The 12,926-nt window shown below is 37.6% G+C and overlaps 3 protein-coding genes across 5 annotated transcripts; all 3 read right to left on the bottom strand.

Moving 5' to 3' along the window:
• Window positions 1–1,507: 1,507 nt before the first annotated feature.
• Window positions 1,508–4,697, bottom strand: LOC111811586 (general regulatory factor 9). 2 transcript variants are annotated; one of them, XM_023698512.2, is made up of 8 exons: window positions 4,493–4,675; window positions 4,012–4,034; window positions 3,563–3,869; window positions 3,403–3,490; window positions 2,694–2,803; window positions 2,448–2,596; window positions 1,982–2,037; window positions 1,508–1,903 (listed from the first exon to the last, which is right to left on the bottom strand). In XM_023698512.2, exons 3-8 carry the CDS (start codon window positions 3,865–3,867, stop codon window positions 1,901–1,903), a joined length of 711 nt encoding a protein of 236 aa, XP_023554280.1. In that variant the 5' UTR covers window positions 3,868–3,869; window positions 4,012–4,034; window positions 4,493–4,675; the 3' UTR covers window positions 1,508–1,900. The 2 variants fall into 2 exon arrangements, with proteins under 2 accessions (XP_023554280.1, XP_023554279.1); XM_023698511.2 differs by lacking the exon at window positions 4,012–4,034 and having other exon boundaries at window positions 4,493–4,697.
• A 477-nt stretch (window positions 4,698–5,174) lies between these two features.
• On the bottom strand, window positions 5,175–6,074 carry LOC111776483 (Heavy metal transport/detoxification superfamily protein). The gene is made up of 3 exons (XM_023655936.2): window positions 5,995–6,074; window positions 5,841–5,916; window positions 5,175–5,730 (listed from the first exon to the last, which is right to left on the bottom strand). Exons 1-3 carry the CDS (start codon window positions 5,998–6,000, stop codon window positions 5,372–5,374), a joined length of 441 nt encoding a protein of 146 aa, XP_023511704.1. The 5' UTR covers window positions 6,001–6,074; the 3' UTR covers window positions 5,175–5,371.
• A 784-nt stretch (window positions 6,075–6,858) lies between these two features.
• Window positions 6,859–11,962, bottom strand: LOC111811405 (phosphoenolpyruvate carboxylase 2). Of its 2 annotated transcripts, none has more exons than XM_023698223.2 (10): window positions 11,814–11,962; window positions 11,465–11,656; window positions 10,957–11,345; window positions 10,723–10,807; window positions 9,968–10,190; window positions 9,760–9,863; window positions 9,605–9,692; window positions 9,272–9,426; window positions 7,833–8,831; window positions 6,859–7,761 (listed from the first exon to the last, which is right to left on the bottom strand). In XM_023698223.2, exons 2-10 carry the CDS (start codon window positions 11,633–11,635, stop codon window positions 7,075–7,077), a joined length of 2,901 nt encoding a protein of 966 aa, XP_023553991.1. In that variant the 5' UTR covers window positions 11,636–11,656; window positions 11,814–11,962; the 3' UTR covers window positions 6,859–7,074. The 2 variants fall into 2 exon arrangements, with proteins under 2 accessions (XP_023553991.1, XP_023553990.1); XM_023698222.2 differs by having other exon boundaries at window positions 11,786–11,944.
• Between the last annotated feature and the right edge of the window lie 964 nt (window positions 11,963–12,926).

Genomic DNA, 12,926 nt, shown 5'->3' with positions numbered 1-12,926 from the left:
GCCGATCCCCCTGTGCCACTTTTTTCTTCCTGCAATATAAGAATGTTACGGTAAATTTCTTAAAAATTAAAGGCCATAATCCGTAACAACTGCAACTGCAGCTGCAGATTCTTTCTAGGTCATGCCCAATTTCTTCTCCTCTTCCCTCTTCTTGTCCCAAACTTTCCAATATTTTGCCAAAAAGAATAGCATTCAATACATCCTTTGTCGCCCTCGCACATAATACAGCAGTGTACCTGCGTTCTCATACAACTAAAACGAGAAATTACAGATCAGAACTCTACTAAATTCAGACTGAAAGAAACCGAGTCTACCAGAGCACGAAATAGATTAGTGAATAAGCAAGCATGGAAATGAGAAGCGTAACGCTGTTATAAAGCTTGAGAATCAAATCAGGATGCGAAACAGATTGAATTTGACAGTTCGAAATCTGATTTGTTTCCGCTTTGCTCTGTTCTTCGTGGAGATTGAACAATTAGAAAGGACGAAAATGGCGGGTTTCAACCATTGTTTTGGGTGCGTACAATGCTTAATGTAAGCCAACTGCAAGATGCTGGTTCAACCAATTTCTGCTGTCTCGAACTTCAAGCATCATTCGATATTCATATTTGCATCATTCGGATTTTTACTGTTCCTTTTTTCAAAATATTACGTTTGTTTTTTAGTGTCGAGTTTGGTTTCCTTTCAATTTGCCAACCGCCAACTAAACATGTCTTCGAGTCAAGATATTACACTTTCACCTTTAAATCTTAACTTTTAATCAATTAATTTAAATTTAAATCAAATTCTAAAAACAAAAACAAATATTCAAAACTTTATTTAATTTTCATTTGACAAAAGTAAAAAATAAAGTTCAAACTTTAGAAGATAAAAAAATATTTTTAAAAAAACCCTAAAAATTAAAAAAAAAAAATTAATTGAAATCTAATTCTAAAACTAAATTTCATAATACAAACACTTCCACAGTTTATTCCAATGTGGTGGTGTTACTTCGAACAAAAAGCTAATGCCATGAAGTGAAATGGAAAGCATAAAGGAATAATTCCACAGTTTATTCCAATGTAAATGGGCCAATGCAACAACAAGAAAGTGGGAGGCACCTTAGAACCATAGTCACATCAATCAAATAGTGACCTCCACACGCTGTACAGTACAGAATGTTTTAAAGCATTTCTTACATTTCTGTTCACATAATGACACACACCATGCATTTATAATGCCAGTTTCCACTTCAAAAACTTCAAAAACTTGCTTAGAGATCCTAGGCAAAACCAACCACTAAAACTGACCATATTCTAATTTATTCATCTCTACAATTACTCAAAAACAATTTTTTAATTAAAAGTAATTAATACACTGAAGTAAGATGAGAATAGGATCACCTTTAAGCATTCCTCGATCTGCAAAGTAGTCCTAGTGTCCTGTACACTCACATTATATTTCGTCAGGAGAGAGAGAGAGAGAGAGAGAGAGAGAGAGAGAGAGAGAGAAGCTGTGAGTAAGAGCATGAGGAAGGTAGGAAAGATATATTTATAAGATTTGACACAGAACATATATATAATGCTTCAACAGAAAGCCTCCATTTGGGCAATGCCATTTTTCATCTAAACAGGATGGATAAACATTCAAGTCGATCCCCCTACAACCTATCGAGACCATCCACTGAGAAGGGAAAGCTTGTGCGAATGCAAGATTATAGACCAAACAAGTGTCCAGACATCATACTCAAAAATAAAACCACACCATAATGGGCATCAGAAAAGGGGGAGGGGGGGAAAAGGAGAAGAACAAAGGGAAGATAATAAAAGGAACCCTCCTTATGCTAAACACCAAGAGCAATTATCGAGTCACATCCATCATCTCCAGAGTAGTGATTCTGCCACTTATGATGCTATCCGCTTCACTGCAGCAAATGAAGAATGGTTAGGCATAATAATTCAAACATGACTGACTAACTGCAACCAAGGATTGAGCAACTCACCTCGGCATCGTCACCACCAGAAATCTTGGCAGTTCCATTGATCTTTTGGGCATCATCTGTAGCAATGAGTAATGCACGTTAAAACACAGAAAAACAAATGACCAAGTCATTGCTATTTGCCATCATCCCTATAGACAGAGTATGGAGAAGGAGAAATTCATTCTAAATGAAGGACATCCTGGATTTCAACTTTCAACCAAATATACTACACACCCAATTTGTGCATATCTTGAGCGGGTTCATGTACAACAGCTGTCTTTAGCGACTCATTCCCATCATCATCTGAATGCTTATGATATCCTCGGTTTTTTTTTTTACACTCACTCTCTTAAACAACCCCAACAGAGAACTCTCGCCAGAAGAATAGTTAGCTTAAATGACACCCCCCCCCCCCCCCCCCCCCCCCAAAAAAAAAGAGTCCAAAAATGCATATAGGCTAAGTCCACTTAAAGATTTTCACCATTACCTCCATCCTCTGGGATGTCAGAAGTCCATAATGTAAGGTTGTCCCTAAGAAGCTGCATGATTAAGGTGCTATCTTTGTATGACTCCTCGTTAAGGGTGTCAAGTTCGGAGATGGCTTCATCAAAAGCTTGCTTTGCAAGGTGGCAGGCCCTAAACAACAAAAAGCACAATGTACCATCAATGTCAACAAAGCTCCGAAGAGGACAACACTCAGCTAGATTTACTGACAATATTACATTAATCATACCTTTCGGGTGAATTCAGGATTTCATAATAGAAGACTGAGAAATTTAATGCCAAACCCAAACGGATAGGATGTGTAGGGGGTAATTCAGATTCGGCTGAGCTGGTTGCAGCCTGTAACAAACAGGATAAAGCAGAACAAATGTAAAGGCTAGGAAATGTATAGATAGAAGAGAGAGTACAGTTAACAATATTGCTTCTCAATCAAAATGTTTGACCTACGGGTTCCCAGTAATCCAATCAAAAACTTTCTGGCAACTCTCTTCCTGTAAATCTTATTTTGAACAAGTATTACCCCAGAAAAGAGAAGATTCGTAGTTGAATTTTCTTTGATGATCAGAAACGGGAAAGTAGTACCACAAGCAAAAGAAAATCTTAATTTAATTGTCCTCTCAAAGGAACAAATGCACGTAATTTTCTCAACTATCATCCAGACAACTGCTGGAAGAATGTAAATAGTCGTAATCCCAAGAAAATGAACGTGCATATATCTATATGATAAACCAGACACATACCAAACATTTCAGCAAAATACAAAACTTGTTCAGTATGATATAAGCGGCAATACAAACAATCAACAAATTTAGAAACAGAGAGACAGAGAAAGTCAAGTATGATCAAATTTTAATAAATGAAGAAGAAAACAGCAAGATAAAGAGTAGAATAGAAGCACGTGATTCATATGAAAATAAAGGGGAAAAGTAAATGCCCACCTCATATGCCTTCATCGATTGATCAGCTGCTTCTTTCTTCTCATTACCAGATTTAAATTCAGCAAGGTAACGATAATAATCTCCTTTCCTGCAATGAAGGATGATTAAATTTCACCAGTGTCGAGTAGTCATGCACCTATCCATCAAAGCATATACTCACATCTTATAGTAGAACACTGTCGATTCCCCAGCTGAAGCCAATGGAATTAGGTGCTCGTCAATCACTGTCATGATATCATCACAAATACCAGAGAGCTCTGTTTCAACCTTTTGTCTGTATTCCTTGATGCGTTTAGCATTTGCTTCATTTCCTTTAGCTTCTTCTTTCTGCTCTATTGATGATAAGATCCTCCATGATGCTCTCCGTGCTCCAACCACATTCTTGTATCCAACAGAAAGTAAGTTTCTTTCCTCAACTGTCAATTCAACCTCAAGCTTTGCAACATTCTTCATTGCTTCCACCATTTCTATTTAACAAAAATGGATGAAAAAAACGCAAGTTAAAATCAGAATCATCATCTATCATCCAAAACCAACCACAATCAGAGATTTGCCGTCGGGACAAGCAAAGACAGAACAGGCAGAAACTTCAATCTGCTTTGAGCTTACAGATAAAACGATGTCCAAGTTTTCTGTGTAAGTAAGAGTTAATAATTAGCTACCAAGCTAAGGAATAGATCAAAACACTTGCAAAAAAAAAAAAAAGAGAGTATTTTCTATTAAATCAAACAGATCAGACAGAAAACAATAGATCAAGAAAAAAAATGCTGCTCGAAAAGCTAAATCAAAGAAATTTAGCAGAATTTTAGGCAAATGAAATCTCCTCATGTTTCACACAGATCGTGTAAACAAAGGAACATAACAACACTTCAATCTACAAAAACCCGGGAAACACTACACACATAGGCAAGCGATCGCGCCACAAATCCATGCACGAAAAGCATAAATACAGAGGGCAGAAAAAATAAAAACATAGCACGCGACCACAAGGAATGCGATCTGAGCAGGCAGTCAAAAGTAAAACACAGATAAGAAAGCATAAGCAAACAAATCAAACGGAAATGGAAGAAAATAAGAAGATGCCGCAAACCATCATAACGCTCGGCCTGCTCGGCGAGCTTAGCGACGTAAACAAAGTTCTCGCGTTCTTTACTGGAAGCCATGGCCGATCTGAGACCAAAGAATTAGGGTTTGCTATACAGTGTGGGTTTTTCGGTGGTTCTGGCTCGAAAAGGAGAGAGACCGAGTCAGACCCACAGAAACGAAGAAACCAACAATATCAGAAGAATAAAACCTTGAAATTGCTCTTATTGTTAATTATATATTTATTTATTATTATTATGTCAAAATATTTGTTCTTCTTCGCTGTTCAAAAAGATTCCGGTCTCAATAAAATTGACATCCAAATTTGCCGCGTATTAGAGATAATTCCCGGAAAATTCTCCCCAATAGTCGCATGCCACGTATACCATCATAATTTTTTTGTTAATAAGCAAAAAGAAAAATCCTTCCTCCCTTCAACCAATTAACGATTGCCACGTTTCACAGTCCACCAACAGCCTATCGACGGTCTTAAATTTTGCAGAGACTATTAGAAAATAAATAAAATTAATTTCCGGAAATACCCTCGTAATTTATTAAAATTTCAATTCTATCCCACACCAATAATTGCTTCAAGTGTATTATTCTTGACTTTTTGAAATCGATAAAGTCTACAATTTAAATAAAAAATAAATTGATTTTAATTAATATTTTTTCAGTATATAATATATATATATATCTCAAGGGTATACAATTAAAGAAAAAACTGGTGAATATTTCTTGGTCATGGGTTGCAATCAAGGCCCAACTCCATAAATGCTGGGCCCACTTAACGTTAAGACCCGGCCCAACATTGTACAATATTATTATTATTGTCAAACAAAGAGTCATTTTTAGATCCTTAAGCAGAAGATTAAGAGAGTAATGATTACATAATAGAGCAATTATTGACATTGTCGTCACTAAACACGGAGCCAGTCTGGCGGCCGAAGATGTTGGAATGTGTGGAGAAGTTTTGGTGATGGGCCTGGTCATGATTATCGTACCCATGTTTGTAATAGTTGTAAGTCGATGTGGGCTGGGGCCCATAGAAATTTGGGACGGGCCCATTTAAATGGTGCTGTGGGTACGGATCACTCTCGTTACCGTGCTCCGGGTTGTACGGTAACTGCCACAGCTCCGCTCGACGACCGGTTTTCCGAACCGCTTTCAGAACCTTCTTTTGCTCCGCCCACCCGGTTACCGTCACTTTCTGTAACGACATGTCGATTTCAACGTTGTCGACACCTGAAACATTTAATAAATAATTAATCGTATAAAATGATTATAAATTTCGTGATTTCATATTCAATAAATAATTTATTTTTTATTTTTTATTTATAATTAAAACCTCTAACCTTTTAATTTTTGGAGCGAGCTCCGGACTTTGCTTTCGCAACCGGGGCAATCCATATGGACTCGGAGCTCCAAAGTCTGAAGAAATTAAGAGGAAAATTAAAATTAAAATTAAAATTAAATAAAATAAGAAAAGAGGGATGGTAGGATGCATACCGTCATATTCTGGGGAAAATGGGAGAAAATAAAATAAAATAAATGTAAAATATTTATTTGAAGATATGGAAATTTGGTATGAGAAGCTGAACCAAGGTTGAGTTTATATAGGTAACGTTGCTTATTTAGTATGCACAAAAAGCTGTCCTTTTTATTTTATAATTTATAAATTCCAGGCACCGACTTTTTTATTTTTTTAATAATTTATTTCAAGTGACAGAATTAATGGGCTGTTTATTGCAAATAGAGTGAAAAATAAGAAAACAAATTTAAATTATTTTATTTATATATCATTTATTAATTTTTATGAATAATGGGTTGACTTAATGTATATTATTATTTATTTGATCATTGTTGTATTATTCTATAATATGTTGGAGATGGAACGACATGGGCAAATGGATCCACATGGCAAAGCGGCATTGGTGGATCATGTTACTTTATTTATTTATTTTTTTTATTTTTTATTATTTTTTTATTTTTTATAAATGTCATTTCTATTATTTGATTATGATAAATGACTGAGTGGCTTTCTAAGCTCTTCGAAGCAATGGTTACGAGATATCGAATTTCAGGATAGAAGAACCTTTTCTAAATTTTCATACAACTATAAATTTGACGATCATTGCTATTCTTAAAATAGAAGGAAAGTCTTCGTATTATTTGGACATATGTTGAACCAGTTATGACTCTCTACCCACAGCAACAGGTTTCGTTCGTGGTTTTATGTTCACTCCACGTTGATTTTGGAGCTATTTAGCCCGTGTTTCATGCTATAATGAAATATGGATCGATTTTGGATCATTGGCGAAATCACCATTGTGAAAGGACTAATGGAAAAGGAGTGGAAACACATAACAGATGGAAAAAAAAAGACTGATCTTCTGATGCATTTCAACAGTTATAAAACCGAAAGTTCTTGTTGCACAAGTTATTATAAAGAGGATGGCCTTAAAGCTCAGTAGCACAGCCAATACATATGTCTACGAAGGAAAACGGGCGTCCACGTCGCACCGACCATGGGGATGGCCTCGCCTTAGCCGGTGTTCTGCATCCCAGCAGCATGGGAATGGCCTCGCCTTAGCCGGTGTTCTGCATACCAGCAGCAATACCCTTCATCGTTAAGATGAGGGTGTCCTCCAAACCAGGGGCGTAGTCACTCTTAGGATTGAGCTTCACAAGTTCTGCAGCAGATTTGCTTGATTCAAGGTGGTAATCCTTTGACAGGTGAGGTCTAACTTCCACGTTGTAGTTCGGATCACGGATTCGCTTCAATGTGTACGCTTGGCAGACGTTAAGGGTAGTTATGTAAGAATCACGGAGACGAAGTCGCTGCCTCAAGTAGGGGTCGCCTTCAAGAAGATCCTTGTGTTTAGCTACCTGAAGGAGAAGGTGCTTAGTTTCTTCATAGGTAGCCCTCAATCGGTCGCCGAACGACCATAGATCTTCGGACACGAGAAGCTTGTCATACAGAGCAGCAATGCCAGGGTCTCCTTTGGCAAACACCATTTCAACCAAGTCAATGGTGACTCTGAAGAAAGGCCATTGACTGTACATCTCCTGCAGCATGTGAAGATTCTTCACATCCTTTTCAATGGCATATTTAAATGCTGCTCCAAAGCCAAGCCAGACTGGTAGATGAAACCTTGTCTGCGTCCAAGCAAAGATCCATGGAATTGCACGGAGTGATTCAATTCCTCCACTTGGCTTCCTCTTTGATGGACGACTTCCAATATTCATTCTACCATATTCTAACTCTGGGGTTGCCTGCATATTTAAAGAAATGAGGACACAAGGCAATAAATCCGTGAATCAATTATATGGCTAAGAACACTTACAAGGCGGAAGTATTCGACAAAACGGGGTTCCTGGAAAACTATGGAGCGATATTTCTCCGTAGCAACAACAGCCATTGCATCCATGAGAGCACGCCATTCGGGCTTCGGAGAAACAGGTGGATTCATGCCATGCTCGAGCGTTGCAGCGGTAAAACGCTGAAGTGTTCTAAAGCATAAGTGCTCCTCCCCAAAAGATTGTTCAATAACTTCACCTTGAACTGTGACTCGTAGTGAACCGTGAATTGTATCCGGGGGCTGAGATAATATAGCCAGGTGGGTCGGTCCGCCTCCTCTGCCAACAGTTCCTCCTCGGCCATGGAACATTGTGAGCTTAACTCCATACTGTTTTGCCACTTTGATGAGTTCTTCTTGGGCCTTATATAGATGCCAAGCAGCAGAGAGACGGCCAGCATCCTTCCCTGAATCCGAGTACCCGATCATGACTTCTTGCTTACCATTGATGCGGTTTCTGTACCAGTCGATTGAAAAGAGACGAGCCATTGCAGAAGGAGCAGCCTCAAGATCACCAAGTTTTTCAAACAATGGTACAACCCTCAATGGCTTCTTTACATGACATTCACGTTGTAAAAGCTCAACAGCAAGCACATCAGATGGTGCTGTTGCCATTGAGATAATGTAGGCACCGAAGTTATCTGAAGGAAGCTCTGCAATGACATTGAAGGTGTCCAGAACATCAGCAATTTCTTCCGTCTTCGGAAGATCGGGACCGAAAAGAGGGCGTTTGCCACTGAGTTCAGATAGTAGCCATTCTTGCTTTTGTAGTTCTGACCATTCTTTGTATGAACCAATGCCTAGGTAATTAGTGATAGCATCAATGACATCAGTGTGTCTGTCTGATTCTTGTCGGATATCCAGTCTTACAAGTGAAAGCCCAAATGTAGAAACTTGCCGTAAGAAATCAAGAAGGCTCCCATCTGCAATTGGCCTATCACCACAAGCGCAAAGCGACCTGTAGCAGAGTTCGAGAGGCTCGAGGAACTGTAGGGAAAAAGAAAGTATGTCAGGACTGTTAGGAACCACGAACCTCTACAATGATATAATAGTCTATTTTGAGCATAAGCTCTCATGGCTTAGATTTTGGTTTCCCCAAAATACCTCGTACCAATGGAGATGTATTCCTTACTTATAAACTCATGATCAACCCCTTAATTAGCCGATGTGGGGTGAGATCCCACATCGGTTGGAGAGAGGAACAAAACATTCCTTATAAGAGTTTGGAAACCTCTCTGTAGCAGAGGCGTTTTAAAACCTGAGGAAAAACCCAAAGAGGACAATATATGTTGAATGGAAAGGGTAAAAACACTAGGATTATTTTAGGGTAAGTTTGAAAAGACTTTCGAGGTGATTAAAAGTACTTGTAACATTTAAAAAATATTTTTAAGCACTTAAAAAGTTATTCTATTAGGGCAAGGAAAAACCTGCTCAAGATCAGTGAAAGTTGTATCCTCGGGAATCTCAGACATTCCTTTGGCTAATAAATGACGAGCACGTTCACGTGTATTGTATAACTTGTCGCGTACATAACCAAGAACAACACGGTAGGGCTCATTTGGAGGAACTTGTTTCCAAAACTCTGCGACCCAGAAAGCAAGAAAAGACACCCAAGATTAGTAAACTCATGAGGCCAGATATTAGTCCAATCAAAACCATGCCAAGACGTAATATTAAAGAATATGGTCAACTTTTTGTAGCATATTGATATCTAAATCAAAACCTAAATGTGTTCATTCTTAAAACATAATCCTATTTACCTATAAAGTGCTTTGCATCTTTTCTTAAGGAACTATGAAGTTCTTCGGCACGGCTTTGTAACTCGTCGCTGCATCTCCACATAGATAACTGGAAAACAGAGGAATTGCTTATACCTGAACCTGAAAATTTTAATTCACTTTTTACTTGCTTATACCTCAAACATAAGATCTTCTATCTGGGAAAAGTATAAGTTAGCCGCCATCATTCTAGCCAATAAGCAGACATCCCTTGTAACTTCTGGTGTAACCCTGGGGTTTCCTGTAGAGAACTCAAAGCATGGTGTGATTCAGCATGCACTCTTACATAATGAATGATCTAATGAAAGGGTGACTAGATTTAAGTCTTTGCTGTGATAAACATACCATCACGATCCCCGCCCATCCAGGATGAAAACTGAATAAGAGGAGCATTATAAGGAACACGTTCATCGATTCCTATGTTCTTCAAAGCAGTATCCACTCGACGCAAGAATTTAGGTACACCTTTCCAGATTGTCTCATGAAAGTAGCTCATTCCAGCTCTCATTTCGTCCTGTGGCGTTGGAGGAGTTCGTCGGATTTCATCTGTACGAAATGCAGCTTGAATCTGTATGAGAGGAGACAAATGGGACGTCAGAAATTACTTCCACAAGGAATCATCTGCCTACTTTCAAAAGTGTTGAATTTCTACATTGATCAATGTAACAGTTCAAGCCCACCACTAGCAGATATTGTCCGTTTTGGCCTGTTACGTATCACCGTCAGCCTCACGGTTTTAAAATGCATCTACTAGGGAGAGGTTTTCCCACTCTTATAAGGAATGTTTCGTTCTCCTCTCCAACCGATGTGGGATCTCACAATCCACCCCCTTGGGGGCCAGCGTCTTCGCTGACACACCGCCCGGTGTCTGGCTCTGATACCATTTATAACAGCTCAAGCCCACCACTAGCGGATATTATCCGCTTTGGCCCGTTACATATCACCATCAGCCTCACGGTTTTAAAACGCGTCTACTAGGGAGAGGTTTCCACACTCTTTTAAGGAATGCTTCATTCTCCTCTCCAACCAACGTGGGATCTCACAATCAATAACTAAATAGAATATAAGGAATCCCTTTCCTAGTAAGGGCATGAACATACCTCCCGTTGCAGAGCTTCATCAAGCTCCTGTTTGTCATCAGGAGTAATATCTTTTGCATACAATTGAGTCAAGCAATTTCTAATCCTGGAAAAACATATAAAACCAAGAACAATCTTAGAACAACAAACAATCTCCCCAGTTCGAAAAATACTTCAAACTGTTATCTCTAGGATTCGTTTCTCTTTCTTGCAAGTGAACTAATGACTAAACATGAAGTTAAAAAAGGTATGAACCTGCCATGCTTTTGAAGCAGAGATCTACGAACAGACTGAGTAGGATGGGCTGTAAAGACCAAATCTACAGTCTGGTTTTTCAAAGCATCAAACACTTCTTGAGGGGAATTATTCAACTGCAGGAGCCTCTTGAAGGTTTCTTCAATATCTGATTCGGTTGTAGCATTGGCCTCATCAGCAAAGCCACCTTTCTTCAACTTTATTCTCCTCCTATACGCAATCTGAACTTCCTCGGCTAAATTAGCCAAATTAAGCATATGAGAAAAGGATTTCGCTACTACGATAGAGTCCCCCGGATCCAAACTTGTCAAGGCATTCCCAAGTTCCTCCAATTTTTTAGGGTCACGGTTCCTCTCATACTCAGCAGAGAATTCATAACACTCTTGAACCTATTCCACGAAAATCGAATTCAAGTTGCTCTTCACATTCATAATCAAATTCAATCAATCAAAAATCGCAAAAACCAAATACGATAATCTCAAAATTAGTTAACGAGTTAGCATATTACAGTTTCTCTGAGATCCTCCCCATGTAAATCCTGAAGAATATCCAAAAACCGATCCAACAACAAAGCATCATATTCCACTAGCTTATCATCCTCCGAGACCTTACTCGGAGCAAGAAGCCTCAATTGAGCGTCAATCGAAGCCATTTTCTCCAAGTTCTTAGGCGCCGCCATTTACTTCTCCGCCGATCCGTCCTTTATTCACAAACCAATCGCCAAAATCACAAAGCAACACAATGTAACCAAACAACCAAACATCAAAACCAATGACACCAAAAAAAAAACGTAATGATCAACAATACAAATCTGAAGAAAATCCCTCACCTCAGACGAAAAAGAAAGAAAGAACAACCTGATGATCTTCACAAGAGAAAGAGGCGGAAAAGTTGAAGAACTTCGAAATGCCTCAATCACGAACAGAGAAAAGTAAGTAACGAAAAAGATTAGAGCATCAATTTATAGACATCCAAATCCTTTCTGTTTTTGTTTCATATTACAATTAAACCGATGAATAACGACATCTACTATTTATTTTTCTTCCACGAAAATAATTTTCTAAATGTTTTCTTCATTTTTTCTTTTTGCTCGAAAAAATTAATTTTGTTGGTAAATATCAGTCAACACAACTCTCAATTGCCACGTGTCAGAGTGACCTGGCTTTTGAACCAATTTTTTAAAAAGTATCATTTTATATTTTCGAAGGTTCCTAGAATTCTGCCACGTAGCATTTACTTTCATTACGGAAACGAATATACGGATTCACACTAGTTGGATGCTCCCTAAATTAATTTTTATGATTCCGTACAATATTTTTAATTTTTTAATTTTACCTTTTTCAGTTTTGATTTAAAATTAAATTTTCTTAATTATGGTGAGATATTCCAACCCAACTTACTATAAAAAATTTATAAAAAAAAATTGATGAATTGAATTATAATTATTTTTATTTCATATTTATCATTAATCTCAATCAACTTGCAGCCCCTTAGAAATAAAATATTTTACTTTGTTAAATTAATTATATCAATTTAATTATTAACTTTCCTGTTAAAAAATGTCGCTATCAATTGAAGTTATTAAATTTTTTGTCAAAAAATTGAAGTTATTAAATTTTTTGTCGAATAAGTATTTATTAGAGATTTTGTACTTGTGCGCGAATCAAACAGAATAATTACATCAGTACATTTTATGTATGTTTGACCTTTAATATAATAAATTAATTTAAAATAATTATAATAAATGGTAAACTAAATCATTTAAATTAATTTATTAGACACGGGTATTTGTAGGAAAATAAATTTTATAATTTTAGTTATTTATAAGTAAAATTTAAACAAATGTGGAAATTAAAAAATTGAAGCTAATTTAAAAATACGTGTAAATAATATTGGTGTTGGGCCATGAAGCACGCGCCAAACACTGTCTGTGTGCGGTTCGTCACTCAGTCACTAAATGCCAATGGCCA

The sequence above is a fragment of the Cucurbita pepo genome, chromosome 15, assembly GCF_057944985.1.
Source record: "Cucurbita pepo subsp. pepo isolate OVF chromosome 15, ASM5794498v1, whole genome shotgun sequence".
NCBI classification, from domain to species: Eukaryota; Viridiplantae; Streptophyta; class Magnoliopsida; order Cucurbitales; family Cucurbitaceae; genus Cucurbita; species Cucurbita pepo.
Note: the sequence above shows the minus strand (reverse complement) of the source record. Positions and strands in the feature narration are given on the sequence as shown.

What these genes read in the sequence shown, in the direction of transcription:
- LOC111811586 (XM_023698511.2), bottom strand. Translation starts at nt 4,565, where the DNA reads ATGGCTTCCAGTAAAGAACGCGAGAACTTTGTTTACGTCGCTAAGCTC. An exon ending in ATCCTGAATTCACCCGAAAG is followed by an intron (nt 2,597 to 2,693) that starts GTATGATTAATG and finishes TTTGTTGTTTAG; the next exon opens with GGCCTGCCACCTTGCAAAGC. An exon ending in TGACATCCCAGAGGATGGAG is followed by an intron (nt 2,038 to 2,447) that starts GTAATGGTGAAA and finishes TCATTGCTACAG; the next exon opens with ATGATGCCCAAAAGATCAAT.
- LOC111776483 (XM_023655936.2), bottom strand. An exon ending in CTCGCTCCAAAAATTAAAAG is followed by an intron (nt 5,731 to 5,840) that starts GTTAGAGGTTTT and finishes TAAATGTTTCAG; the next exon opens with GTGTCGACAACGTTGAAATC.
- LOC111811405 (XM_023698223.2), bottom strand. Translation starts at nt 11,635, where the DNA reads ATGGCGGCGCCTAAGAACTTGGAGAAAATGGCTTCGATTGACGCTCAA. An exon ending in GGGAGGATCTCAGAGAAACT is followed by an intron (nt 11,346 to 11,464) that starts GTAATATGCTAA and finishes TTCGTGGAATAG; the next exon opens with GTTCAAGAGTGTTATGAATT. An exon ending in GATGGGCGGGGATCGTGATG is followed by an intron (nt 9,864 to 9,967) that starts GTATGTTTATCA and finishes AGTTCTCTACAG; the next exon opens with GAAACCCCAGGGTTACACCA.